Genomic DNA, 27,457 nt, shown 5'->3' on the forward strand with positions numbered 1-27,457 from the left:
GGTCTGTTAAGCCCCAGTTAGGGTTCAAAGATTTTCCTTTAAAGTCCAAGCAGGTAGGGAGTTAGAAGGAGGGGAGGGCAAAGAGCACCGCCCTCCGCAGCAGCAGCAGCAGCCGACAAGCCTGTGAGAGGCCATCAGTCTCCACAAGGCAGAGACCCCTGCAGCTTCTGGGCTGACTTTGTGGATTGGGCCACACCTCACAGGGCTTTGTAACTCCCCACCCAACTCCAGGCAGCTTTATGGTTTGCAGATAACTTCTTACTCACCACTGGGGTTTTCCTGCTGTTAAAAACAAACAAAGGCCTTAGACACCCAAGTGAGAATCAGGTGGAGCAGGGGAAGCAGGAGAAAGGCCCTGGGGTCTGGGGTAACTCTTGAAAGCAGCTGAGGGGTTTGTGGGCAAATGCCCCCAAATTCTGCTGCTGTAGAGAAAACCCCCGTGCTCCCCAATATCTCATTTTCTTTGCTTCCCCCCCGAGGCTAACTTTGAATACATGAAGTTCCTGAGCAGCTTTTTGCTCCCCTTTTTGTTGAGTTCACAGCTTTGGAACTTCGATGTATTGGGCCTCGAACTGCGGGTTTTTCTGAGTGGTAAGATTCCAAACACCCTGTAATGTAATTTCCTCCCTCCAAAGATAAATTTTAAAGCGCCGCCATTCATTTCTTCATGAATCCAACAGATGTCTTTGAAACCCATTTTCTGCTGGGCCCTTGATTCACAAGACCCATGGGACCCCTGGCTCCAGCTATCCAGGGAGTCACTGGAGTCCCCAAATCTCCACCTCTGAGAGCCCACTTCACCCCCCTCCCAGCTCCCTACTTCCACGGAGTCCCGGGGCTCTCGGATGGCCGGTGTGATCTTCCCGATGAGAGGTTTCAAAAAAAGAAAAATCAGCTCCAGGGTGGCCGGCGCGTCCCAGGCCCCTGACCCGCACTAGCGCTCGCGCGTCCAAGTGCGCACCCCGACTTCCTGGGCCTTGGCCTTCGGTGCGGCCATTCTCAGACCCGAGTGCTCGCAGGGGTGCACCGCCAGCCGTTGGCCGGACGGTGCTCATTCGCTGCGAATCTAACCTTTCGGGCCCGCCACTCCGACTGAGCTTCCAGAGCGTGGGTTCCGAGAGAGGACGCACGGCCCAAGCCCAGCCCTCCCGCCTGGGGCCCCTCTCGCCGCTTCTTTCCCACGACTTCCTCCCGTCGCCGCCGGCCTTCAGGTCGGGGCCGCGCGGGGTCCTGCGCGTTCAAGTCAGGGCCGCCGCGGTCCCCGGTCGCCCACGTGGGCGTGCTCAGCGCCGGCGGGGGAAGGCCGGGCGCCCTCCCGGAGGCCGGGGGCCGGCAGGGCGCCCGGGGGAGGAGGCGGCGGGGCGCGGGGGAGGAGGCGGGGAGCCCCGGCGGCAAGGGGGCGGTGACAGCGCTTGGAAAGGAGGCTGCACGCGGATTTGCATGAAACACAGACTGGCAGCGGGCGGGAGCGGGAGCGGGAGCGCGGCGCACGCCCCGGGCCAGCCCAGCGCGCGAGCGAGCGGGCGAGTGTGCCGGGAAGGAGGAGGGCGGCGGGGAGGCGAGGCTGCTGGGGCGGAGGGATCTGCGCATCAAAGCGAACGAGGCGAGCAAAGTTTGGCTGGGGGTTGGCCTTTCCTTCCTGGAGGCGGCACCCAAACAGCTACCCCGTGCGGAAACCCAAACTTTCTTCTGCCACTCCGAGTCTCGCGGCCGCCGCCTCCGACCCGCGCCCGGGGCCTCTCCTGCCCCGCGCCGCTGCTCTCCGCCCGCTCGCCTCCCCGCCGTCCTTCTTCCCGCCGTGGGAGCTGCTCGGGGCGCAGGGCGGCGCGCCGAGCCCCGCAGGCTGCAGCGCCGCGGCCCGGCCCGGAGCACCGGCAAGTTCACCGAGAGTTGAGGCGAAGTTTGGGTGGCCGCGGCCGGCTCCGGAGGAGCTCCCCTCTGCGCCCCCGGCATCCCGCCGAGCCCAGCCCCGCCGGGGGCGCCCCTCGCCGCCCGCGCGCCCTTCCCAGCCATGTCGTCCATCCTGCCCTTCACGCCCCCGATCGTGAAGCGCCTGCTGGGCTGGAAGAAGGGCGAGCAGAACGGGCAGGAGGAGAAGTGGTGTGAGAAGGCGGTCAAGAGTTTGGTCAAGAAGCTCAAGAAGACAGGGCAGCTGGACGAGCTGGAGAAGGCCATCACCACGCAGAACGTCAACACCAAGTGCATCACCATCCCCAGGTGGGGGCCCCGGCGACCCCGGGGGCGCGGTGGGGCCGACCGTGCGGGGTTGGAGCAGGAGTGAGCGTGTGTGTGTGTGTGTGTGTGTGTGTACGTACTGGGGGGCCGGGAGCGCGGACCGGCAGGCGTAGGGGGACCCCAAACAAAACCTCTGAATTTGCAAAGATTCAGAGCCTGGGGCTTCCACGCGGCACTCTCACTTCCAGACCGCACATTGGCTTTTCACCTCCGGGCAAGTGGGGTGCCTCTGGCAGTGGCCGCCCCCGCTCCGGCGAGCTGCGGGCTAGAAGTTGAGGCCCGCTTTGTTCGGCTCCGCCGGCCGGAGCCCCTCCTCCGCCGCCGCCTCCCGCCCCCGCGGCCCGCGCTCGTGGAGGTGGTGGTGTCTCTCCCTTTCTTTTCTTCAGTCCTGCCTCTCCACTTTCCTCCTCAGCAGGAATGCAGTCCGTACAGCTGGGACTGTGGGTGAGGAGCGGGAGCCTCGTGATTGACAGATTCCTTCTTCCTTCTCTCTTTGCCTTCGGGATTAGCATTTTTATCGAGTATTTTTAGACTCGCTTGTGCCAGTCTCCCGCCCCCTCCGCACACACGCACTTTAGTTGCAGAGCAATGCTCTGACTTTCAAATGAGAGACAAGTGGCAGAGAGTAGGGGCCTCTCCCCCGCCTTCGTCACAGTATTTCGGTCTTTTGGTCTGAGATTGCGGGTAGATGCTGAAAAGAGGGAGCTTGGAGCTGATGAGATAACAAAGCGCACCCCAAAGTGGGCCTCGCATCGGTGCTCGCATTCCTGCAGAGCACTCCTTCCCAAAGCGCTTTGCCATCTGTCTGGACCGCCTTTATGCTCCACATCGCACTAGCTAGGTCAGGCGGGAGCTCACAGATGGCCGATAGAAGGGGTCAGTGACTTCTCTCCACTTCCCTGGGCCTTTTCTTAGCTTAGACACCCCTCGCTGGGAATTGGTGTGTGTGTGGGGGTGGGGGGGAACCTTGGCCTCCTGTCTTCAACTCAGTCCCCTTTAAAGTTTGATTCTACACCAAGGCAATGTGTGGTGGGGGGTGTCTTTGGGGTCCCAGGCCTCAGAGAAAGGAGTAGAGGGTTTCCAGGGCCTGAGCCCCGCAGAGATTGTCATCTTTGCTCCTGGGCCAGGAGCGGACTCCAACCGTGGCCACCTGCTTGGGGCAGCTGTACGGGGGCTGCCAGCCGTGTCAGGCAGGCACAAAGCAACATCTGTCCACAGGAACCCAGGACAGGCCTCCTCTGGAAATAAATGCCACATATGGTGGGAGTGCTGACTTAAAAAATAATAATTTTTTTTTTTTGGGTAACTGGGCGGATCCAGTCACTAAAGGGAGAGGGAAGGCAGTGTGCTGTCTGGGAAGTAAGTGTGCTCTGGGTGTGTGATCAGGAGCCAGAGTTGACTTCAGAGGAGGTGGTGTGTTGTGATGATTGGTGAGCCCTGGCTTGTGGTCCCAGCTCTGGTTCTTAATTCTTACTTATTCCGGTGTTTGTAGGGGAGGGGGCTGGTGAATGAGCGATATACTTCTGCTGCCTGGGGAGGCGTTGGCAAAACCTGCCTTTTTTCTTGCCTGGGCACACTGAGGACTAGCACTTTATGCCTTGAAATAGAAAAAAAAATGGCACCAATTATAAAACAAGTAGCTGCATAAAGTGTTTTACAGTGTTCAAAGCACTTTCACATGGTTTTAATGAGATCAAGAAAGAAACTCCTGGAAAATAGACAGGGCCGGTAGGCTTAATAGAGAGGCAGTTAGTCTCATTTTTGAAGTTTGCAAAGCTTTGGAGGAGAGAGATGTAAGGACTTGACATGGTAGAGGTGGGGTTGTGACCCCATGGGTTCCTTTTTCCTAGTGGCCGAGCTGAGCTGCTCTTTGCGTTGATGGGTCTGAAGGCGTTCTTTGCTGACTACTAGGGCACTATTAGCTGGTGTGGGGAGCAGGCTGTGGGTCTTTGCTGGTAAGGTGGCTATGGCTGCTGTTCAGTCTTTGTGCTGCTGACAGCTTGGAGGAAAGGTCTTGCTTTGCCTTGCCTTGGTAGGAGTGTGCCCTTTGGGGAAGCAGAGCTCTGGCTGGCTTTTTCCTCTTCCAAATCCCCCAAGGCCAGAAGCATATGAATGCTTTCAATGTTTTTGAGAGTTCAAGCTAACTTGCCCTTGGCCTTCTCATGACTGCTAGGCGTGGGGCATCTCCGACCTGCCCGGAAAGGGCCTACTGCTAAGGGCGGATTTTTTTTTTCACCTTTTCTCAGTGGGGGAAACCCAGTTGTTTGGGTGGATCCAGACAAAATGGATTTCCATCCCTGGGTCTTGTGCCCACGCCTCTGGGTCACCTTGTCTCCCGTGGCAACAGCTGCTAGTGTTTGGATTGTGGGCAGAAAACTAAAGGCCACATCTTGGGGATGTGGCTAGCTGGCCTCATGCTAGTGATATCAGTGTGCTTGTTAAGCCCCATAGATTGTGGGGTTACTTGTCAAATTGCTCTCTCCACCCTGCCTTTTATAACTAGGAAATGTTTAACCTAGTCGTCCCACTGCGTGGGGGTGGGGGTGGGGTGGGGCACTGGGTGCTTAAAAGTACTTAGCAAGCACTGGACCTTGGGGTTTAAGGAGCCCTCAGTCTAAGGAGATTTTGACATTCATGTTTTGGCCAATACGTAATCATAAACAGCAATGGCCCCATTTGGCAATTATAGCCGTATACTGGGGCGTTCCAGACCACATACCTCTTCTCTGTTACACCAGCTCTAACCTGTCTCAGTGATCAGGAGAGCTAGAGTGCTACAGGCTCACTGATACAAGAATATAGGAGATGGGTGGCCAGGAAATCGTAAGTTTGATTCGGATACACCAACCGAGGGGCTGTCAGCAGACTCCAAGGCCTGGCAGGATGGGCAGAACTTAGACAAGTTGTATAACAGCATCTTGCTTGTCACCTGCTTGAGTACCTGAGTAAAGCTGCAGGTATCTTCCTGGCCAGTTTATAAGAATGGAGTCACAGTATTTTGCCACAGAGGGGCAGAGAAGGTGTGTGCATCCTTTGTCAGTAATGAGGAGCCAGGCACACTTAAAAATGGTTGTTCTGATGGACGCTGATAACCTGTGCTTCCACCTGTGGGATCTGTGCCGTGGCCCAGTTGTTGGGAGCTGGGCCAAGCTTAAGGCCTGGTTTGTTTGGAAGGGAGTTTGGGCTTTCTTGTGTCAAAGCCCCGAGTCCAGAGGAAAATGGGTAATTGAACCACATGCCAGGTCTGACACATGTTGTCTCCTCCCTCTCCATGCATGTGTTCTTTTAACATGGCCTCTTCCCCTTACCTTCCTGGCCTTTGCCAGCCTTTCTCAATTTAGGGAGAAAGGGAAAAGATTCTCAGCTTTAACACTCCTTCCTCCGACTTCTGGGGACCTATCTGTTACCAAGCCTGCAGGAGTGGCCTCTTTACTATGCTCTCGATCTCAGCATCTCCCAGCTTCTCACCTCTCTCTGATGCTGCTCAGAGTACCATTCTTGTGTGGCCTATTGGAAGCAAGCCCACTCCCAGCTGCCAGGAAGCTGGCTGGCCCATCCTCTCTTTTCTCTTGTTAATACTGATTAGGGAGTTCCACACAGGGCCTGGGAAGAGAAGGGACCTACAGACACTGGTAGCTGATGGTGGAGTGGCTTAGATCTGTGGTAGAACCTAGGAGCCACTTGATGTTCCCTTGACGTTTGGGACCTTGGAGCTTGCTGTTTGCACCTAGGGGTTGAATGTTTGGGCCCGTGCATGTTGCAGACAGTGCCTTGCTCACAATTCCTAATCACATAGTACAGGGTTGGATTTTGTTGAGTCATTGATATTCATTGGCCCCTTCTCATGTCTGAGTCAGTATTCCAGGCAATGGGGAGATAAATTTGAGATGGCTTCTGCCTGTGAGGACCTTACACTGCAGTAAGGGAAACATTACAAACATTACTAGGGCATTATTTTCTTGTCTAATTACTGTTTCTTTCTTATTTCCAGTCATCAGAGGAAATGTGAGCTCTGGTGTATTTGGGGGAGGTGGGACTATGATGTTCCGTTTAAATATTGTAAAAGTCACTATGTTAGAAAATAGGATAATGGCAGCGATTTCTTTTCTCCAGAAAAAGCACAGAATTCAGGTCCTGGGTCTTGCCATTTTAATATTTGGATGAATTTAGGAGTTCACTTAATGTCCCAGAGCCTTTATGTTTGCACCTGTAAAATCAAGATTACCTTCTACCTTATGTCTGTGCCTGTGGAACTGTAAAATCAAGAGAGGCTGTCAGACATGTATTATGTTTAGCCTTCTGTATGTATCATTTATTCATTAGGAAACTATTCAATCATTTATTAAATATCTACTATGATGAGTAAGGCAGGGCACCTGTTCTCAAGGGGCTGTCTGTCCAGAGCAGGAGACAGACTTACCCAAAGATATAGAGCATGAGCTGTAACCAGGGAATGTACAAAGTGCCCAGGGGCCTGGCAGACAGATGGTTAATTCTGTGGGAGGAGGAGACGGGTTGGTGTGAGGTGGAAAAATAAAATGAGGACAGGAGTTATTATCTGAAGGAAGTTTCTGGACCACAGTATGATCATTTGAACTTTTGGGTATGTGGTGATAGTTGCCTATAAGAATGAGGACATCTTTACCTTCTACCTTTTACTAGAGCACTGCTAAGAATTTACCTTAGAGCCTGCACCCAAGGACCAGTGACCAGTGTGCAGTATTTACCCCACCATAAAATGTTCTCGCTTTGAAGTAAAAAGTAATTTAGTATTGCAAACCTGAAATTCAAGTTCCCTCAGTGGGAACAGTGACTTTGGATATATTAGCTCAGTATAACAGAATGCTGATAAAAAGTAGACAACTTGAAAATGATTGTGGATACTTAGAATTTCAGAGCTTTGGTGTCATCTAGCTTTTCATTTCTCTGGTTAACACTTGCTGAAAATAGATCCTATAAGCCTGAGTTTCTGATTAGACCTAAGAGCTTTGAATAATATATGTTTAAAAGTTATTGCAAGGACGTAAAGTTCTATTTTTATTTTTTAATTAAGATGTCATTGATATACACCCTTATGAAGGTTTCACAAGAAAAACAATGTGGTTACTACATTCACCCATATTATCGAGTCCCGCCCATACTCCATTGCAGTCACTGTCCATCAGTATAGTACGATGCCACAGAGTCACTACTTGAAGGACATAAAAATTTAAATGACAATTCTAATGACAGAAAAAAATGAATATGGTAGTCATTTAGTTCTGATGAGAAATGCAAGAAGCTGATGAAATTGAGAGAATCTGATTCAAGCTTATCATATCTGGAATCCAATTAAAATGAGTTTTTTGAAAAATAAATATTGGTTTAATAATGTAAACTTGTAATTGCTGTATTATTTTAATGGAAATAAAATTAACACTATTTAAAGGACTTGAGCGACCATTAATTTTCACTTGTTAATTTATTAGGAGATTTTAATGCCAGTTGATGCACAATACAGCCATTATTCTGCGTGAGCTCTTTTATGAAATAAACAGGACCAAACACTGCTTGCTTTCAAAATTGAAATCAGACTTTATTACCATTACCTTATTCTCCCACCTTTTTTATCCATCTCTCTTCCATCCTCCTGTAAGTGCAGTTAAGTTCTCCAAGCTGGAATGCAGCATTCTCAATCAACAAGGCTCATGAATTAGTCCCAAGTAACATTTGTCCTTGTCTCCTTTGATGTACTGACCTATTTAAAGAAAAAACTCAACTCCGTCCTCTTTCCCAAATCCATTTCTGATAGTATTGGTTGGCTGGGAAGGGAACTGCCCAGAAAGGATGCTAGTGAAGGCAGCCTGCTGAGCACCCAGGGGCTGGGAGATTTACCAGCCTTTGGCCGACAGTGAGTAGCTGGTGCAGTGGGGGATGGGACTGACTCTTCCCTAAGGAGGGCAGGGTTCATCAACTGACCACCGACCCGTCCCTGGGCCGCGGAGCCTTCAAGCACAGTGGTTCCTGGAAACGGTCAGAACTGTATGAACTCCACCCCACAGAAATTTGGTTTCTAATTTTATCCTATTCCAGGTTGTAGAACAAAGATCTCAAAAGAACTGCCAGGTTCATGTTTATGCTCCCTTCAGTACACCTACCTGAAGCCAAACCCCGTGCTAGGTGTCAGGGACAAGAGAGTCAACGAGGCGGTCACCCACCCCGCCCTCTTGTAGCTTCTAGTCTACTGGCTGCCAACACGGATTCTTTGGAGTTGGAATAGTAGTATATGTGTTCACATAGTTAATTTGTAATACTGCTTTGTTGGTACCAGAGTGCCAGACTGCCCCAGCTCTGAAGTTTATTGACTCCTGACAAAGGTAGTTTGTGTGTATTAGTGCGTGTGTGTATGTAACATTAGTCTTTGTTTTGACAAAATTAACAGTTTTTGACATAATTAACAAATCTGTGGCACAAGCCGCACTCTTGCCGTTGATTATCTGAGGCCTCTCCTGTAAACCACAGCCTGCCACAGTGGCACACTGCTGCAGAATGTTTTGACAGAGAGATTCAGTTTAAAATGAAAACATAGTAGAAGCCTATTAATTAAGAACTTTGGCTAATTCTGGACTAGGCTAAAGTTTGTTTAGCAGACCTTTCTTTTCTCTTAAATGCTGTCAAAGAAAACTTAGTTATAAACAAGGTTTTTGGTGTCATTTGGGAGGCAGGAATCAGCAGACCTGGATAAGTTCTAAACTTAGCTCTGTTTCTGATTAGCTGTGTAGCCTGGGGCAAGTCACTTAACCTCTCTGGGCCTCAGATATGCTCAACTGGAAAGTAGATGAGATAAACTTTATTGGAGGGCCTTTCTAACTCTAAAGTGGTTTTCATGCAAGCATTTTTAGAAGCTCCCAGTTGCCGATGTCCAGTTGATCAGGGAATCACAGATCTTTTTAACTATTAATGTCCTAAGACCCTATCAGCCTGTGCCAATTGACATATGTAAATGAATATATAAAACCAATTCAGTCATTTATTTTGGTTATTTTGTCTCTGTTTCTTGCCTCTCCCTTACGCTGTGAGTCTCGTTCAGTGAATTTAACTACAAAGGGATATAAAAATAACTAAATACTAGGATAAAGATGTGGAGGCTGTGTGTCTTGAGATGCAATAAACAATTTTTCTTCCTTTGTTGCTATTTTTGGATATTCTCAGAGCAGGAAGTTTACTTAAACTAATGACCACAAATGCCTAAAAATGTTTAAACGTAAGAAGTAGGCATTACAGATGATACCTGTGGAAAATGTTTGCTCATGTCAGAGTTTACCCGGGAAGCTTCCTTTATTTATTTTCAAGCATCTGTATAAAGCAAGGCTATCCTTTATTGCATAAGCATGCACCTTTTGTTGGACAGCATGGAGGTTACAAGTTTAAACTCCAGCTAGAAAATGAAAAGTATTTCCCCCAATAGTCCTTTTTCTGTATCATATGGCTCTCCCTGCTTGCCTCTGGCCAGTTTTTCTCCTGAATGTTTGCTGGGAGTTTAGGACTGGACTGTTGTTTAAGAAACACTGTGTAAGGGTTTGCCTTTGAAACCTACAGAATTATAAATCTGGTTGCTTTTGCAGCAAAGTGTTGCATCACAAACTGCCAAGCCAAGTTGTAGCTCTGAGGTGTCACCATTTTTTTTTTTCTTTTAGACTGGACTTTTGAAAATAGTAATGCTTTTTGGGTGTGTGTTTTTTAAAGGTCTGTTTTTACGCTGTCACAGCTCAAAGTGCCAAAAGGCATTTTTTCCTTAAAAAATCACCTCTGGGCTAAGCCCAAATGTGGAGTAATGAATTCAGAAAGGACTTTTTGAGTAGTTACAAGTGGCCAAAAGCAGTCGCTGATGATGGAAACTGGGTTTTTCCTTTAGCTTCGAATCTTTCCCGCTGTACACTTTCTCTCACCCTCACTGAATTCAGACTGAAGGTGAACCTTATTTCTCTGTGTGCGTGGGAGGGCAGGGTGAATTGCTTTGTTCTGCTACCCCTTTAAATTTTGTGTGTAGCTGTTTATCTCTACCTAAACAGATTCTTAAAATAAAACCTGGGAGCAGGGAGCGGGCACGGGTAGACAGGAAGAACTTGGCAGCAAAGGCCTTGAGGGGTCTGACAGAGCTGGGTTGGAGTCTGCCAGTTGCCAGCCACGTGGCAACCTTGGGCACATTTGCTTCCGTTATTGAGCCCTTGTTTCCTCATCTGTGAAATGGGAATGGGGCCCCCACCTCACATGAATCAACCCAAATGAGGTAAGATAGATCCCGCACTTGGTCAATGTCTGCAGGTGCATCTACAGCATATAGTAGGTGCTCAGTAAACACTCTATTGTCCTTTTCAAGGATTGATGGTGTTGATCAGTTCCAGCAGGGTACCCTGCCCAGCCCCCCACCCCCACCCCATCCCTTGCCCTCAGAGCTCACCATTTGGAGAACCTCAGTTTATGTAGTAACAATCTACCTCCAAAGCATGCACACCAAGAGCATACAGCCGTGCCCCTTGTGGATTTAGGGCTTGGCAGCCTATTGAAAGAGAACCAGCTCATACTCGTAAGTGGTTCCGCCCTCCCCCCACCTTCTCTATTGTCATTTTAAAAATTGTTTGGCTGACTAAAAATAATAGTATTGAAAACAAACTTTGGTGAATCAGTGCTCCTGGGGCGGGGGATGGGTAAGATCCCAAAGGAGAAATGCTGTGACTCATGTGCCTGTCACCGATAGCCTGCCCGTAAGTGTGTGGAAGTGCATGATGTCTATTGTTGCTGGTGTTTTTTTGAGGCCTGGTTGGAAAGCAGTTCCACCTCACCCGTTAGCTTGGCTGTCAAGGGAAAATGGTCAACACCGGAAACCCATGGCTTTGAAATGACCTGGCCATGAGTAATGGTGCCCGTGGCCCCTTCAGGTGTGTACAGGAGAGGACTTCATGCTTAGAGAACGTGCTTTGGCCCTCTTGGACGTGCTCCCTCTCATGGTGCAGAGCTGTCGGGCCAAAGGATGGGCCATCTAGAGCCTGCGCCATCTCCTTCCAGACCACACTCTGGGCCTTGATCCTGTGGTTCCTTGCCCCAGGAGTCTCGGGCCTGCTTCTCAGTCCCATGCGGGCCTCTTCCCCAGGCCTATCTGCTTAAGGAAGGGTGAACTGTGGCGGCCATGGACAGTGTGTACCTGTGGTGGGCCCGAGGGCTGACAAGGTGTTCCCGGCAGGGGGATGGAGGAGTAGGATGGATTTCAGATTTGTGGTGTCTGCATGGGTGTGCATGGAGCCCCTGTAAGCATGCAGTGTTGCTGGGGGTGGCCTGGGATTTGGGACCAGCTCTTCTTGATTATCACATTCCATTATGAAACCAAAGGGAAACCAAGGGGTCAGAGAACTCTAAATTCAAACCTGGCCTTCCAGGTTGTATTAAGGTATTTGTGAGGGTAGGAGGAAAGAACATATTCTATTTATTAGTTTGTGACTTTGATTTCTGTCTTTAAATGTGACATGTGGTATGTGGGCCTTCATATGTACTCTTGCTGGTGGACCCACCCGTGGTAGGGGCAGGCCTGTTTTTAGCACCATCTGGATAGCCACAGCTGAGGCCCAGCCCAGGTGGTGCCTTTATATGGACAGAGTTGGGGAACTTCCTCAGGGGCTGACTTCCCTCACCTTGAACCCACGCAGCTCAGGCAGAAAGCGATAGGTGTCGCAGTTGTCCATCTAAAGAGTAGAGCAGAGAGCTGTCCAGCTAGTAGTACATTTGTTTGTTGGGTACATTTATTGGGCACTGACTGCGTGCTGGAGCCTCAGGGGTACAGAGATGTAGAGATGAAGTTCTATCTCTAACTGCACAGAGGCAAGAAGGGACACAGTGACCACAATCACAGTGGACTCACAGGAAAGACAGTTTAGTAAAAGTCAAGCACAGTGTGGATTGGGAGCCTAGAGGGAGAACACTGTCTTTCTGGGGGATTCAGAAGGCTTCACAGAGGAGGTGGAACCCCGAGGATGGACAGGAGTATGGGAGTGAGGTGAAGGCTACATGGAGCCCTGGCCAGACGGAGTGTGGAAGGACCTGGTGTCTGGGGCAGGCAGGGCGGCTCAGGGTGGCCAGAGGGGAATCGGAAAAGGATGTCGCCAAGGGCTTCAGGCGGCCAAACTTGGTGTTTTGTGAGCGCCCAGGAGGTTTTAAAGTAGGGAAGCGGCACGGCTAAAGCCACCGATCTGTGCGTGTTTCATTTCCTCCCCCACCCCGTAGCTGGTAGCAGCAGGTTTTCTGATTGAATTATCCAGGTCAGAGTCATAATCCCTTACACCACCATGTGGACAGCTTTAGGCTATGTCTGGACCAGGGTGAAAAAAGTGTTTTGTTGGCTATCAGCAGAGAAGACGAATTGTACAGCCAGGAGAGCTCTGGGAGCCCAAGTGTTCAGGTAATTAGCCGGTGAGTCATGCCAGCCTCTTGACATGGATTCCCTGGGAAACTAAGCTGAGTGTTGCCTGGCTCCATGCAGATACCTGGTCTCCCTGAGCAAAGGCCTGGAGATCAGGTCTTGGCCTCTCTCTGGGTCTTCCCAGCGCCTGGCACAGTGCCTTTATGTGGAATGTCTCTGGACAGTGTTTTTAATTTCTTCATTGATGATCATCTAGGCCAGACTTTCCAATTCCAGAGCACACTGCAATCAGCCAAAATACCTAAACTCTCTATTGTAGACTCACAGAATACTATAAATGTGTATTAAAAACACATTATATTCTTTAATAAGGGAGTAAAGAGGTCTGTATAAGTCAGTGTTGTTCATTTATTTTATCACCGAGAGCAAACAAATCATGTTAACCTTTGAGGGATTAGATACAATTTACCTTATCTGGTTAGAATAAGCTTTTTTTGTTGTTAATTTAAGTTTATAGGTTTCTAGAAGACAAAGTTATATGTCCATAGACTGATTCTAGTCCGTGGACCATTTTTGAAGAGACTGACAGAGACCTGTTTCTGAAGGGGCAGCATGCGGCAGTGGAAGGCTCTGGGTTTACATTCAGGAGATCCATGTTCAAATCCCTGCTCCTCCACTTACTGCTTTAGTGACTCCTGCCTTGTCAGTAAAATGGGAGAAATGATACCTCCCTTGGTAGGATTATTGAAGTTATTTACTTAGATGAGCTATGCATTCAAAGCACTTTGCACACTGTAAAATATTATACAGTGTCACCTATTATTTCTTTATGAACTGCAACTCTCTAGTATGCTAAAAACCCCTTCTGACACAGGTGGGATTAAGGCTTACAGGTTCATACCCAGATTATTATACAGACCTTAGAGAAAACCATAAATGGTGCACAAAATTCAACAGGAATGGGAACTCAGCATGCATGCTCTGGGGCCTGGGGCCAAAAGCGCAGGTGGGATGATGGTCTTGGTCTTGACCCAGGGTTTGGGTCAGCTGTGTGGACCTGTGGCCAGTCACCTAAGGTCTCTCACCTAGCAGTGCTCTTGGTATGTGCCGTGTGGACTGACTACCAACTGTAGGCCAGGCACCAGGGCAGGGCATGGCTTACCTGATTATTGCTACCCGTGGGCAGTACTCTGGGAAGGATGAGTCAGCATGTTTGTGGAGGAGGGGCCTGAGGCTTTGGGCATGTCAGCAGTGAGACAGGAATCCCAAGTCAGGTCTCTGGTTGCTGACCCCGGTTGTCTCTGCCCTCTCTGAGAAAGGACTGCCCTTCTCATCCTCAAGCGAAAGTCCATGAACTCACTTAGGTGAGTCGCTTTAGGTCTCATGATGGGAGCTGGGGCTGGATTTGCCTCCAGTGCTCTACCCCTTCTGGAATCTAGGGTGACTATATAACTTATTGAACGAAAGGGCATTTTTAAGGGTGAAAAGGGTCAGTGCTATTATTAATTATGGCCAGAAAGTGGGCATAAACCTGGACTGTGCGGGCGGCAAACCTGAGTAAATAGTCATGCTGCCTTTGTGCCGCTGACCGCGATACCTGACCGTGGTAACCAGGAGGATTGGATCAACCAGTCCATGTGCCGCCGCTAAAGTGTGAGGGCTGCTGAATTACGCTACTGTAAGGGAAGTGACCTGCCTAAGGTCACTCAGCAAGTTGGCAACATGGTAATTTGAAACTGGATGAGACTTGAGAGATAATCTAACTTAGTGAAGTTAGCGTTCAAGCTTACTTAATTGGGAACATTGGCTCTGCTGATGGCTGCTCTGGAGGCAGGAGGAGAGAGGTGGGGGGTGGAGGTGGATGCGTCAGGGACTGCTGGGGTGGGAGTGAGAGCATGGTAGGGCATTCACCTGGCTTTAGAATGTCTACATCCTCATCAGGCCATGTCCCTATGAAATCCAGGAGATGCCACCAGACCCGGTGCAACTTTGGTGAAGTTTTTTGGCCAGGAGCAGAGACTTTATCTGTGAGCTGACCTCTCCTACCCTCTGTTCCATTTTAGCTGAGGCCTCAAAGATTCTATGGGCTGGGAGCTGGTGGAAGTTAAGTGGATAATCTTCTGCTGAAGAATTTTGGAAGGCATTGAGGAAGGAATTAAAAATAACAGCAAGCATGCCTTTTCTTTCTCTTTGATTGTGGTCAATGCATGGAATGTGCCAGGACCGCTGTGAAGCACGTGGCCCCGAATAACCCCCTTTGCCCATGGAATTCTGTAGACAACACGGAAAGGCTTTGAGCTGTTTCACTCCTGCTTAATGTTCTCAGGATCTGTTTCTGTGCTTGCCCAGGCCTCAGCCTTCTTCTCTTGTCCCAAGTCTGGAGAAGGGCTTGAGTCCTCTGTGTTATAACTAAATGGTTGCCGTGGTTGAGGCCCTCTCTGAGGAGCCCCAAGGAGAGCAGCGGGAGTGACAGAGGACCAGTTACAGGCTGAGAAAAGCGAAATGTAAATTCAAGCTGGACTTGGCACTTGTACGGAAAACTTCAGCTGATACTGCGGTGCGTTGGTCGTTGTCCTTTGTGGCTGTGCCGTGTCTTATAAATAGAACAGATGCATTCCCCACCCCATCCTTTTTTTTTTTTTCACCCCGCAGACACAAGGAAGCATGTGTGTGGATGAGTATGAACAGGCAGTATTAATTATTTATGTTCCAGTTCATCAGAGAGTCATCGTGGGAAGTGGGCCCTGGGCTTCATGGAACTCTCTAGGCCATCTTGTGGGTAAGACTGGAATCTGCTTTTGTGTCTCTTGAGTTTTAGCTCTTCTGCCCCTTACCACCCTGTCCTCTGCAGTGGAGGCCGTGGGTCCCTCATGCCTGGATGCTGCAGTGAGCCATCGGCCCCTTCCCTCTCTGATCCATCCCATAGGTTGTATCAGGGGCCAGGCTTACTGTATTAGGATGCTTGTGGCTGCAAGCAACCTGAAAATTCAACTAACAGCTTCAACAGTGTGGCGGTGTGTGTTCTTCCCTAGGAAATCGAGGCAGGGAGGTTTCAGGCATCAGCAAGGACTCGGGAGCCCTCCATCTTTCGCTCTGCTATCTTCAGCCTAATGGCTTTTGTCTTCAAACTTGACACCTCCTGGTCTAGTGACTGGGCATAGATGCTCCTGGCATCACTCTCTTTACATAGCTGAATCCAGGGGGCATAAAAGGCTGCTTCTCCAGGAAGAAAACCTTGCCCAAATGCCTCCTGGTACCTCATTGGCCAGTGTTGTGTCACATGCAGTCAATGGCAGAAATAATGGGTAATAAACCTCTTGAAGTCAAGGACCGGGGTATTTTCTTTGACTTATTATGGTACTTAGTACTGTGTTAGGCACTTAGTAAATTTCAGTTAATACTTGTGGATTGTTGTTTTTCCTTCTTCTCCTAGTAGACTCCTGAACACTTTCTGATGTCTTACTAATTTCCGAGGTTATGGTAGTAAGCCAGGTAGAGACCAGTTTCTGCCCCCATGGAGCTTGTAGTCCAGACAAGATGGAGAAACAGTTATGTAACTGTGTTCAGACCATCTGACAGGGTGGCGTGGACCATTCCTCCAGGGCTGCATTGGAAAGGGTGTGTAACTGGGGCTCAGGGAGACAACTCCAAGTATGCCTCCCAGAGGAGACCCTCAGAGTGTCCAAAAGCCAGGCCAGAGGACAACATATTTTACAACCCAAGCCAGGTCCTTTCAGGCAGTTCACATTTCTGTCTCCACATCTCCACCAGTCCTGTTTTCCTATTGACAAAATGAAGATAAAATAAAATACATAGTACATAAAGTACATAGTATTTTAAAGTACATAGTATTTTAAAGTAAAATAAAGTACATAGTATTTTATTCAGCTAGAGCTGGAGTATGAAGTGGGGGCGGGGTAGGGAGCTAAGAACCTTCTGCCCCCAGGGGAAATTTTCTAAAAGGTTCTTGCGGTATTCTAGCTTCAAAACCATGTGCCGTTTAATTGAATGTTTTGTGTCTTTGTGCATTTCACTGGCTTTGAATTGGCTGGAAACTTTCTCTGAAGGCATATAGAGAAAGAAGCAAGAATTTTATAAATGTTTAGTGGTCAAAAACACAGTGCTGGCCAGTTTATGTAGTTTTTGTTGTTTTCTGATGGAATGGGGAATACCCTGGCGTCTTCCTATCACCATCAGCTAATAACTGGCTTCAGGTCTTCCAATGCTTTTTCATTCCAATTCTGAGAAAACAGCCTGTCCAAAGCCCCATGTTTTATTTCCCCATTGACCTAGGAGCTGGGATTGCTCGGGACCCTGGGGAACATCTCAAAATGAATTAAAGATGTTTGAGGTTGCCTGTTTTTCTTTCTTGATTGAAAGAGTTAGTTTTTGCTTTTATTGAAAAAAAAAAAATCTATCACCACCGCCAATCAAGGAGGTGGGCGTTGGGGGGATTGCAAACTTCAGGAAACACATGACTTGTTTCCCTGCTCTCCTTGCGGGGTTCCCCACAGACAGGCACCTTTGAGCATAGGCCTGGAATCTAAGCAACTACTTGCCTTGAAAATTCTTGCGTTCCCTGGAGTAATGGCCAGGTGAGCCTGGGCGTGAAACCCAACTAAGTTGTCCCAGTGTGAGGCCGGTTCTGTTTGAGTAGCTTCAGTTGAAGCTGAAGTTAATGGCCCAAGTTCACCACTCACGGAGGGAGAGTCAGCATGTGGGGAGACGGAGGCCCTGAAAGCCATTCCAGGGTGCCCCCAGCCCTTTGTTTAACCACGGTGTGGACCAGTGGTCTCAGATGTTTACCATCGCCTGTTTATAGGAGGGAAGTGTGGTCATATTTCTATCTCTTGTGGGCTGCACGGTTGCCTTACTGGGGCTCATGTGGGAAGTGGTTACCATTGGGAGGAGGTGAAATAACAGTGCTCACAAAGGGACTTTGATCCAAGAATCTCTCTGAATGTCATCTTTAGGCCACTATGTATTTTATTTTATTTTTGCCTGTTGGCCTCAACTTCAGTGAGGAGAAAATCGAACCACACGCTGGACCTCGCTCTATGCAGCTGGCCTGACTCAGACCCGCAACTCCTCTCCTCCTCCCCCTGGCTGTCCTTGTGGGGTCGGCGTCCTTACCTGTAGTTCTCCATGGAGACCCTCAGCTCCAGCTGCTCAGTGGACATCCATGCCCAAACATCCCAGCAACCCTGGAACTGACCTGGGGCCATTCCTTCTGTCTTGCCAATGGGTTTCAGCTCCAGGCAAGTTCGCTATGGATTCAGTGTGACCAAAGAAAATTGACAGCAGAATGCTCTTTGGGGTGAAAGGGTTATAGCCAACTTTATTTCCAGGTGGCAGGTCAGTCACTAGAATCCCATTCACTTAGAGCGAGTCTGTATGCAGCAAGCCGGTCTCTGCCTCTGGGCTCCTCTGTCTGCACAGCCGTCCTCTGGGCCTCTGTCCTCACCGCTGCCACCACTCCAGCCTCTGCTCTGCAATCCTGCAGCCTTGCAGCCCTGCCACCGTGTCGTGCTCAGAGCACTTGGTGGAGCTCTTTTTATAGAGTCAACAGCCATGTATTGCCCACATGGCTGTGCAGTGAGCTAGTCAACCACGGCCAGGTGAGAATCCTGGCCACAGGAACTCTCATTTTATCCACACTTCCCATCTTCCCCCCCCTCCCCCCACCGGGCCTCAGCGTCATCATTACCCAATGAGGCTGAGCCCTCTTGGCCGCTCTGGAGCCAATCTGGAGACTGGCTTTATGACTCCAGGAAAGTCCTCTTGGCCTCTCTAGCTATCACTTTTTGCATCTACAAAAGGACAGGCTTGAGAGAATCTCAGACGTCTACATGAGCTCCAGTATTTCACAACACCTCTCTGTGTGCTCTCTTCCTTACCTTCTTGCCTTTCGCTGTTTTCTTGATGCATATATTTTTCCAGGGGACACATCTATATTTTCATATGACGGGTCCCTTCTTAGTGATCTTGTTTAATTCATCAGGTATTTACTGAGCATCTCTAGAGGTGGTGGTGGTGCAGCTCTGGTCCAGGAGTGGCAAATACACTCTGGGTTTGGACAGTCATACATACTCCTGCCCTCCTGGCGCTTCCAGGCTTGTGTTGAGACGAGGCGAACCTGATGAGAGTCTATTCCCTATTCCCGGGCTAGGGAAATCAGCCTGCCGGCAAAGAGGAGCTCTTCCTGAAGCTCAGCGCACATGCTTCCCGTGCTTCTCGGCACCAGCTGCATTCCAGCCGTGGTGCTGCAAAAATAACAGGAAGGAAGGGAAACGTGTTCACAGGTTGGTTAGAGATTTTGAAATCAACAATCAGTACTCTCTTATCCACAAGAAACCAGAACCCACTTGCTGGCTTTTGGTCTCTCAGACCCACAGCCCGACAGAATGCCCTTTCAAAACCGGGGTAATTTTTTTCTTTGCTAATGGCTTTATCCATTAACTGCAGCCAGCCACCAAGTATATTCTTTGAGGATTACGAGTTGACCAGCGCGCTTAGGGATCTTTAAAGAGAAGCACCATCTTTGCCTTCAGTTGTTTTATGGCCAGTGGGGAGACAGAAGTTTCCAGAGACAAGCAATCAGGGGTGGCTGCTCAAAGCATACAATAAGGAAGCAATGAGCTTTCCTTTGACGTTGCTTTTGTCAGAAGTCTGCCACCATGGGGCTCCTCTGTGGTGTGCAGAAGAGAGCCCCAGAGGTGGAACACCTGGGTTCTAGGCCTGGCTCCTTGTGAACCAGCTTCGTGACCTTGGGTGAGTTGCTTCCCTATTCCAGCCCCTGGTTTTCCTCTACAAACCAGAAGCGTTGGCTTAGCAGGATTGTAAAGTCTCTTCCACTTTTAAGAAATTCTATTTCTTGAGCTTGCTTTCAAAGAAATGACTGTTACTCATTTGGATAGTTTTGGATCATTGTACAGACATTCCAGGGGCTAGAGATTGGGGCTCCCAGAAGATAGGACGGAAAGAGGTTCGAGGTGAGCTGCGGCAGCTGGGTCTCCTGCTTCCTAGTGGTTCACATTTGGTTGTTGTGTTCCCTATAGAAGGTTCTCCATCTTGGCTGCTTATAAAAATTCTGATGCCCAGACTACACCTCAAACAAAGTCAATTGAGAACTTCTGCAGGTAGGGCCTGGGAATCAGTTTTGAAGGTTTCCAGGTGATTCTGGTGTGTAACCAAGATTGAGAATCACAGCCCTAAATCTTATGTAGAACTGTGGTCCAGTGTTACAGGCACCTGTTTTGAGGGAAAGTGATAGTGGTCGGCTTAAAAAACATAAAAAGCACATGCACACAGAAAGGTTCTAGTGTCCTGAAGTGTGTTGGTTTGGTGGTCACAGCTGCTGCTGGCGAGCAGTTGGCCTGAGGGTTGGAGCCCTAGTTCTCCTGTATCTCTGGGTCGGTGGTTTCTCAACATCTCTGAAGTAGTGGGACCATCTGTTGGTTATTTCTTCTCAGGAAACTCAGAGCACTAAGTGGGGGTGGAGAGGGCAGGGGTGGGGCAGGAATGGATTAAACAGGCCATTACACACACCCACACTTTTTCGTGACACTTGAGAGGCTTCAGCCAATGCTGGCATACCCTGGTGTCAGATCCTTGGCAATGCCCGTGGGTTCTAGTGGGCTGTGGAGACATGCATGCTGTTCCGGGTCCCTGCCTTTGTGTGACAGTGTCCTGCCACCTCATCAGCTGTAGCATCTAAACACTCCTGTTTGCACCCTGTTGTTCGTGGTTCCCTACAGGGAAGTCATCCCTACAGCCTGAGAAATCTGATGGGGCACAGTTGTCTGGGTTAAACATTAATGGAAAAGCCAACCTGGGAAAGGGCAGCTGAATTCGAATACCTCTTTCAGGTGGAGGGGAGGTCATATTGTGGTGGTGGCAGGAAGGCCAAGGTGAATACTCAGATTGGTGTGAAATGAGCTGCTGGAGGAAAGAACTTGCCAGCTCTGACCAACCCCCAGAGAGTTAGATGAGGAGAGTGGGTGGTTGGGGATGCGGAGTTTGAGGAGCTTTTTTTTTTTCTTTCATATATTTTTAAAATTTTGGTATCATTAATATACAGTCACATGAGTAACATTGTGGTTACTAGATTCCCCCCCATTATGAAGTCCCCACCACATACCCCATTCCAGTCACTGTCCATCAGTGTAGTAAGATGCTAGAGCCACTGCTTCTCTGTGCTCTACTGCCTTCCCTGTGCCCCACCCCCCACGTTATCTGTGCTAATTGAAATGCCCATTATTTCCCTTCTCCCTCCCTTCCCCCCCATCCCCCCCCACCCAGTCCCTTTCCCTTTGGCAACTGTCAGTCCATTCTTGGGTTCTGTGAGTCTGCTGCTGTTTTGTTCCTTCAGTTCTTCTTTGTTCTTATACTCCACATATGAGTGAAATCATTTGGTACTTGTCTTTCTCCACCTGGCTTATTTCACTGAGCATAATACCCTCTAGCTCCATCCATGTTGTTGCAAATGGTAGGATTTGTTTTCTTCTTATGACTGAATAATATTCCATTGTGTATGTGCACCACATCTTCTTTATCCATTCATCTACTGATGGGCGCTTAGGTTGCTTCGATTTCTTGGCTATTGTAAATAGTGCTGCAATAAACATGGGGGTGCCTATGTCTTTTTCAAACTGGGCTCCTGCATTCTTAGGGTAAATTCCTAGGAGTGGAATTCCTGGGTCAAATGGTATTTCTATTTTGAGTTTTCTGAGGAACCTCCATACTGCTTTCCACAATGGTTGAACTAGTTTACATTCCAACCAGCAGTGTAGGAGGGTTCCCCTTTCTTTGCCTTCGCACCAGCATTTGCTGTTCCTGGTCTTTTCGATGTTGGCCATCCTAACTGGTGTGAGGTGATATCTCATTGTGGTTTTAATTTCATTTTCTGATAATTAGTGATGTGGAGCATCTTTTCATGTGCCTTTTGGACCTCTGAATTTCTTCTTTGGAGAAGTGTCTGTTCAGATCCTCTGCCCATTTTTTAATCGGGTTATTTGCTTTTTGTTTGTTGAGGTGTGTGAGTTCTTTATATATTTTGGATGTTAATCCTTTGTTAGATATGTCATTTACAAATATATTCTCCCATACTGTAGGGTGCCTTTTTGTTCTACTGATGGTGTCCTTTGCTGTACAGAAGCTTTTTAGCATGATGTAGTCCCATTTGTTCATTTTTGATTTTCCCTTGCCCGAGGAGATGTATTCAGGAAAAAGGTGCTTATATTTGTATTTAAGAGATTTTTGCCTATGTTTTCTTCTAAGAGTTTTATGGTTTCATGACTTACATTCAGGTCTTTGATCCATTTTGAGTTTACTTTTATGTATGGAGTTAGACAATAATCCAGTTTCATTCTCTTGCATGTAGCTGCCCAGTTTTGCCAACACCAGTTGTTGAAGAGGCTGTCATTTCCCCATTGTATATCCATGGCTCCTTTATCAGATATTAATTGACCACATATGCTTGGATTTATATCTGGGCTCTCTAGTCTGTTACATTGGTCTGTGGATCTGTTCTTGTGCTGGTACCAAATTGTCTTGATTACTGTGGGCTTTGTAGTAGAGCTTGAAGTCAGGGAGTGTAATCTCCCCTGCTGTGTTCTTCCTTCTCAGGATTGCTTTGGCTATTCGGTGTCTTCTGTTGTTCATATGAATTTTGGAACTATTTGCTCTAGTTCGTTGATTGAGGAGCTTTTAAAATAACAAGGTTTGAGATGCAGGTGTAGACATACACGTCAGGTGTAGGTTGCTATTTTTGAGACGAATGAGGAATCCCTCAGTCAACAAATATTTATGAAGCAGAGCAAGGCACTCAGAGAAATGGAACATGGCCCCTTTCCTCAAGAGCTTACAATCTTACTGAGGGGTTGAATATATAAGTATGGGACCATAGTAATAAAGGCCTTCTGTGGTCACATTGAGTGCCTGGGGGTTCAGAAGTGGGGGCAATGGAGGGTGGGATGGGGCAAACACATCAAGGCATATGGGCCTGAGCTTGCAAAGGGGAGACACAGCACCCTGCTGGAACTGTGTGTATCTTCCCCTTGTAACATGGTGCTGAGTATCTTTGGGGAGCAGCCCGGGTGGGCATCCCATTGCTAGCAGGAATGAGTTGATTTTCTTTCCCCCATCAAAATTCTCTGCTTTCAGGAGTAAATTTTCCTCTCGCTTTCCCCTTTTCCTGCAAAGGAGAGGTGGTCTTTGCCAGACCCCTGCTTTGATGATTACCATCTGTGTACCTTAATTTCCTGCATAGTTTCAATTGGAAAGTCTTTTCTCTCTGGACCCAGAAATAGCATGTAATATGTTCTTGGTTCCAGTAGCTGCCCGGCACCCTCTCAGCAGTGTCTGCATCTCAGGTATGGATGGAAATGATTATCTGTGCATCAGAAAACTCAAGTTCGTCTTGTGAGAAAGTTATGTGATCATCAGTAAATGCAGGACTGGCTTTGTTAGACCCTGGCTGTGGCCGAGGTTGTTATTTCTCTGTGGGTAATTATTCCAGGCTTCATGGTCATGAGCTGAGTGTAATCAGGGGCAGATAAGAAAGCCATATATAGAGCGAAGTACATATTTCTTAAGGTGGGCGGCAGGGGCATTATATATATATGCATGTGTGTGTGTTTGTGTTTAAAAAAAGAACTGTATTTTCTGGGCAGAAGAACTTAAGTTTCCAGTAAACATCTCCCTCCCTTTTTACTTTACCTTTTAATTTTGTCTTTATGGTCTCTGTGCTTTGAAATTGTTTTGCTGCAATGCTAGCCCTGCCTGAAAGAGGCAGAGCAAGCCAGGCCCTTTGGAAGCCGTGGTTTAGATGAGGAGAGTTCTTAGAGTTGCTGTGGCCCAGTTGATTAACAGCTCAGACATGATTACTCAAGCCTCATCTAGAAGAATAAAAATAGAATCCTGGAGCCTGAGTGGGGAGGGGATATGCATTTCTTAGATTGTGCCCCGTTATCACAGGAGGAATCATCTGTGTGTAATTCTGACCTGGAGTTTCTCTGTTCTCCATTTGCCTGTGTTGATGCCTCTGCTCTGGAAGTCAGAAAGGCCTGGGAGGCCCACACTGGAACTAGTTCTTGGAGGCTGGGCACACACAGGGGTGGACGGGCCTCTCCCTGTAGACTTGGTGGAGTACACCATTCCTCTTTCTGAGCTTTGTGAGCCGCAGGGAAGTGAGGTGGAGTGGGCAGGGCCCGAGGAAGCCCACCTAGGAACACTGGGGCAGAGTGGGAGGCTGAGGCAGGTGGAGGGCACTGGTGGGTGAAAACTCGTGGAAGAGAGGGAGGTAAGCAGGGAAAGCTGGGGAGAAAACCCCACAGAAACAGCAGAGCTGTGTGGGGCCTTTTTGCTGGTGGGGGGCCTGCAGGGGAGGAAACACAGTGGCATTTTGCCGGTTTTTCACGCCCCTCTGGGTTCAGTGCTACTAGGAAGGCTATTTCAGAAACCCCCCTCTGAACAGAGGGAGCGACCACTCTGCAGGGACAGGGAAGGGAAGTGGCTTCCTGCAGCGGCTCCCCTGGGCAGCCCCTGGGAGCTCGTGGCCTGGGCAGAGGCCGCCTCTCTCTGGACTAACAGAGCCCAGTGAACCGAGAAGGAGGGCCCTTCCCCAGGGCCCCTCAGCCTGCCGACCCGCAGCGTCCCCAGGAGACCCCAGGTGAAGCACTGACAGCAGGCTAGCAGTCCTGAGGGGAGCGCCCCCAGCAGCTCTCTCTTGCAAAGTGGGCCTTTTTCAGGGGAGCTGCTGGCTGCTTGGAGCTGTGCTGAGGAAGCCAGGCCTGGAGACCCTAGAGGGATGAGGGAGGCCCACCAAACACCTGAACTCACTGCCGCCTTCACGTCAGCTCCGCCTGCCAGGCGACAGCTGCTACCTTGCTGCTGTTTCAGCAGATTAGTCTTGTTCCCTTTGGTCCTCTTGGTGACGTTTGGAAAACAAGCTAGATTTCCTTCTTTCTGAGAACCCCTTCAACCTCGTGGTGGGATGATGGGTAGCATACTTTATGGTTTGGAGAGCAATTTCCCATTGTTCTATCTTCACAGCAGCCCTGAGAGGAGGCCGGGGAGGTGGTCTCATCCCTATTTTGCAGGTTGTAGGTGACCAGGGACACTTTATGTGTGAGTGGAGAGGCAGGTACTGAGGCCATCCCTCCAGTTCTTTGGCAGAGTAGTTCTTGTACTCCACTGTTGCATCAGCAGTAAATACATGTGAATGTGTGTTAGCGTGTGCGCATGCGTGTACTGAGTAGATCCCTCAGAAGATAATGGATCCTTTTCAACAATTCTTACTGTCACTGGGAAAGGGAGCACCACCATCGTGACCTTTACAGTTCACAAAGCACTGTCACGTACATGATTTCATTTATCTCGCTGACAATCCTTGGAAGTAGATTCTAGTCCACTTGAGCAAATGGAGACCTGGAGATACGGAGTGACATGGCCCAGGGCACCAGCTGGTCAGTGGCCCAGTGGTAAGTGGGTAGCACCGGCTGGATGCTGTGGATGGGGGGACACAAGAGTCCAGTGGGGCGGTCGGTGGTATGACCAGTGGTCAGAGGAATGGGATTTTGTTGTTCGTGCCTCTGAAGCCACACAGGTCCTGGTGCCAGAGTGTGGTTCTCTGAGGGCCTGCTCATGTGTGCCCTGCCCCGGATGGATGCCGGGGCCTGTGTGGAAGGAGGAGGCACACCGAGGTCAAATGAAGGTCCACCCTGAGGGAGTGGTGTCAGGTGGCATGGGAATGGCTAGAATCGGGGTTTACCCTGCTCCGGGTGCCTTCCTGTTCCCTATTTCCAAGAGGTGGACTTTGAGGGGGGTGTCCAGGGATGCAGCTCTTCAAGTCATGGTGCCCCCACTGGTGTAGCAGGAAGGCATGGAGTCTGACGGATATGGTGAGAATCCCAGCTCTGCCACTTAGTGTTTGTGGGCTCTTGGGACAGTCTCAACACTGTGAACCTCACCTTGGGGATGCCCAATATGTCCTTCAGAAGCTTGGGGTCCCTGCCATAGGGACGTAAAATGGTTATGCCTCTGGTCCAAAGTGGCTTAACAGGTCATCTAGTCCAACCCCCTCATTGACAGCTCAGGAAACCGGCCCTTAGAGGTTCAGTGACTTGCCCAAGATCATGGTAAATCAGCGGCAATGCTGGTGTTAGGACCGGGTCTTGTGACCCCATGCCTGGGTGTTTTGTGTTCTGCATGAATGCGGGGTGGCGTTTCCTGTTAGTTCATACCTTGACCAATAGCCCATGTAGTTATTTGTCTTTTGAGGTAAAGTTAGCTAACAGCCGGGGATGAAAGTGTCAACTTCTGATGTCAGAAGCCTCTGATGTCAACTTGGAGAGAGGAGAGCAGGATTTTGAGGTTTGCCTGATATGAACCATTTTAAGTTGAATCCTAGTTTTCCAAGTACGCTTGTTGGTAAACGTGGTTCAGGTGCCCAGGTGTTCCACTCAAGGTTTTGGAAAGTAGACTGACATTTCTCTTAAAGCCCTCAGGGTTTCTCTTTATTGCATTCCTCATCTGCTTTTCTCAAATGCTTTAAATCATCTTGGACTTGGGGTTGAAAGTAACCCATTAGAGAGGTACACCTCCTGGTCCATTTTGTGCATTATTGTCAGGCTCAAGTCTATCAACAGACCACCCAGCTGTGTTTGGTCCATGGCCCAGGCCCTCCTCCTCCACTTGAGCATTTGTTCATCTGCCGAAGTGTTCAGTCCTGAGTTCAGTGCGGGAGAACTGTTAGAGTTCCAGTTGCAGGATCCAGCCTACTTTCTTGTGTTGTTACCATCTGGTTTCATAGAGTCTGTTTCTTTTGATTTTAATGGTGCCTCTTGAGTGAGAAAAACCTTAAAAATGGTGGAAAAATATGATCCCTCCCTCCCCCTTGCTCCCCCAGTGCACACACGCACATTGCTGCCCCGTCGCCTGGTGGATGTGGCCGAACAGAATCTGCTCATTTCTTTGGAACATCCTCATTTATTATTCCTGCTCCCTCACCAGTCTCCAGACCCCTGTCTCCTCTGAAGGACTTCCCGGATTGGTTCCAAGCCACAGCCTGACCTGAGCTGAGAGATGGGAGCTGCTCCCACCTTAACAAGGGCTGAAGGTGGTTTGGGATGTTGCCCACTGGCCTGCCCTGCCACGGAGGCTGGCCACCCAGCCTTGTGGTGGGTGACATGTTATGTGACCTCTTCCACAAGTGAGTCACTCACCCCCCTCAGTGACCACCAGTACTTTCAGGGGAACTGCTGGTATCTTTGTGGCTGTGGCCAGGTTTTCTCTAAAACAAGATGTTTTTAGAAATGAAAGTACAGGGATGGTTTCCTTAAATTTGTTGTCATGGACTCATGACTCCCTAACCTTTTCCTCATAAAGACTCACCTTGTTTCCTCTTAAATCTTATGCTTGGTACCAGTTTTATATATTAATAACTAGTACTCTTCTGCCCTTTTTTTTGGGTTGGGGGGGAACCTTCATATTTTTACTTCTTAATTTTTCCCATATTTTATAGAATTTTCCATTTGCATAAGGGTTTTTACATGGCTGTCATCAGAGTGTTTCAGTCAGTTTAACCAGGAGAGCAGGAACTCCATCGAGTATTTACCATAAAGGAAATTTAATACAGGGCCTTGGTTATACAGGTGATAAAGGCGCTGAGAAGCCAAACATTGGAAGGTGAGCTGGGCCAGAGCTCAGCAGCAGGAAGCCACCGCCGCCTCTAGGCTGGAGGGACAAAGGGAAGAGGTGGTACTCCCAGAGCCCGGGACCAGGGTCATCTGACCTGCTTCAGCTGCTTCTGAAATGCCCACCTGAGATAGA

General features: G+C 49.0%; 1 protein-coding gene across 2 annotated transcripts in view; it reads left to right on the top strand.

Annotated features, from left to right (window-relative positions):
* Positions 1-1,471: 1,471 nt before the first annotated feature.
* SMAD3 (SMAD family member 3) overlaps positions 1,472-27,457 on the top strand; it is a 115,625-nt gene continuing 89,639 nt past the window's right edge. Inside the window, exon 1 of one of the 2 annotated variants that reach the window (XM_017672538.3) lies at positions 1,472-2,217. In XM_017672538.3, the coding sequence (XP_017528027.1) occupies positions 2,012-2,217 (206 nt within the window). In that variant the 5' untranslated portion in view covers positions 1,472-2,011. The remainder of the gene's footprint in view (positions 2,218-27,457) is intronic. The other variant, XM_017672541.3, reaches the window with a different exon arrangement.

Source organism: Manis javanica, chromosome 8, assembly GCF_040802235.1.
Source record: "Manis javanica isolate MJ-LG chromosome 8, MJ_LKY, whole genome shotgun sequence".
Lineage (NCBI taxonomy): Eukaryota > Metazoa > Chordata > Mammalia > Pholidota > Manidae > Manis > Manis javanica.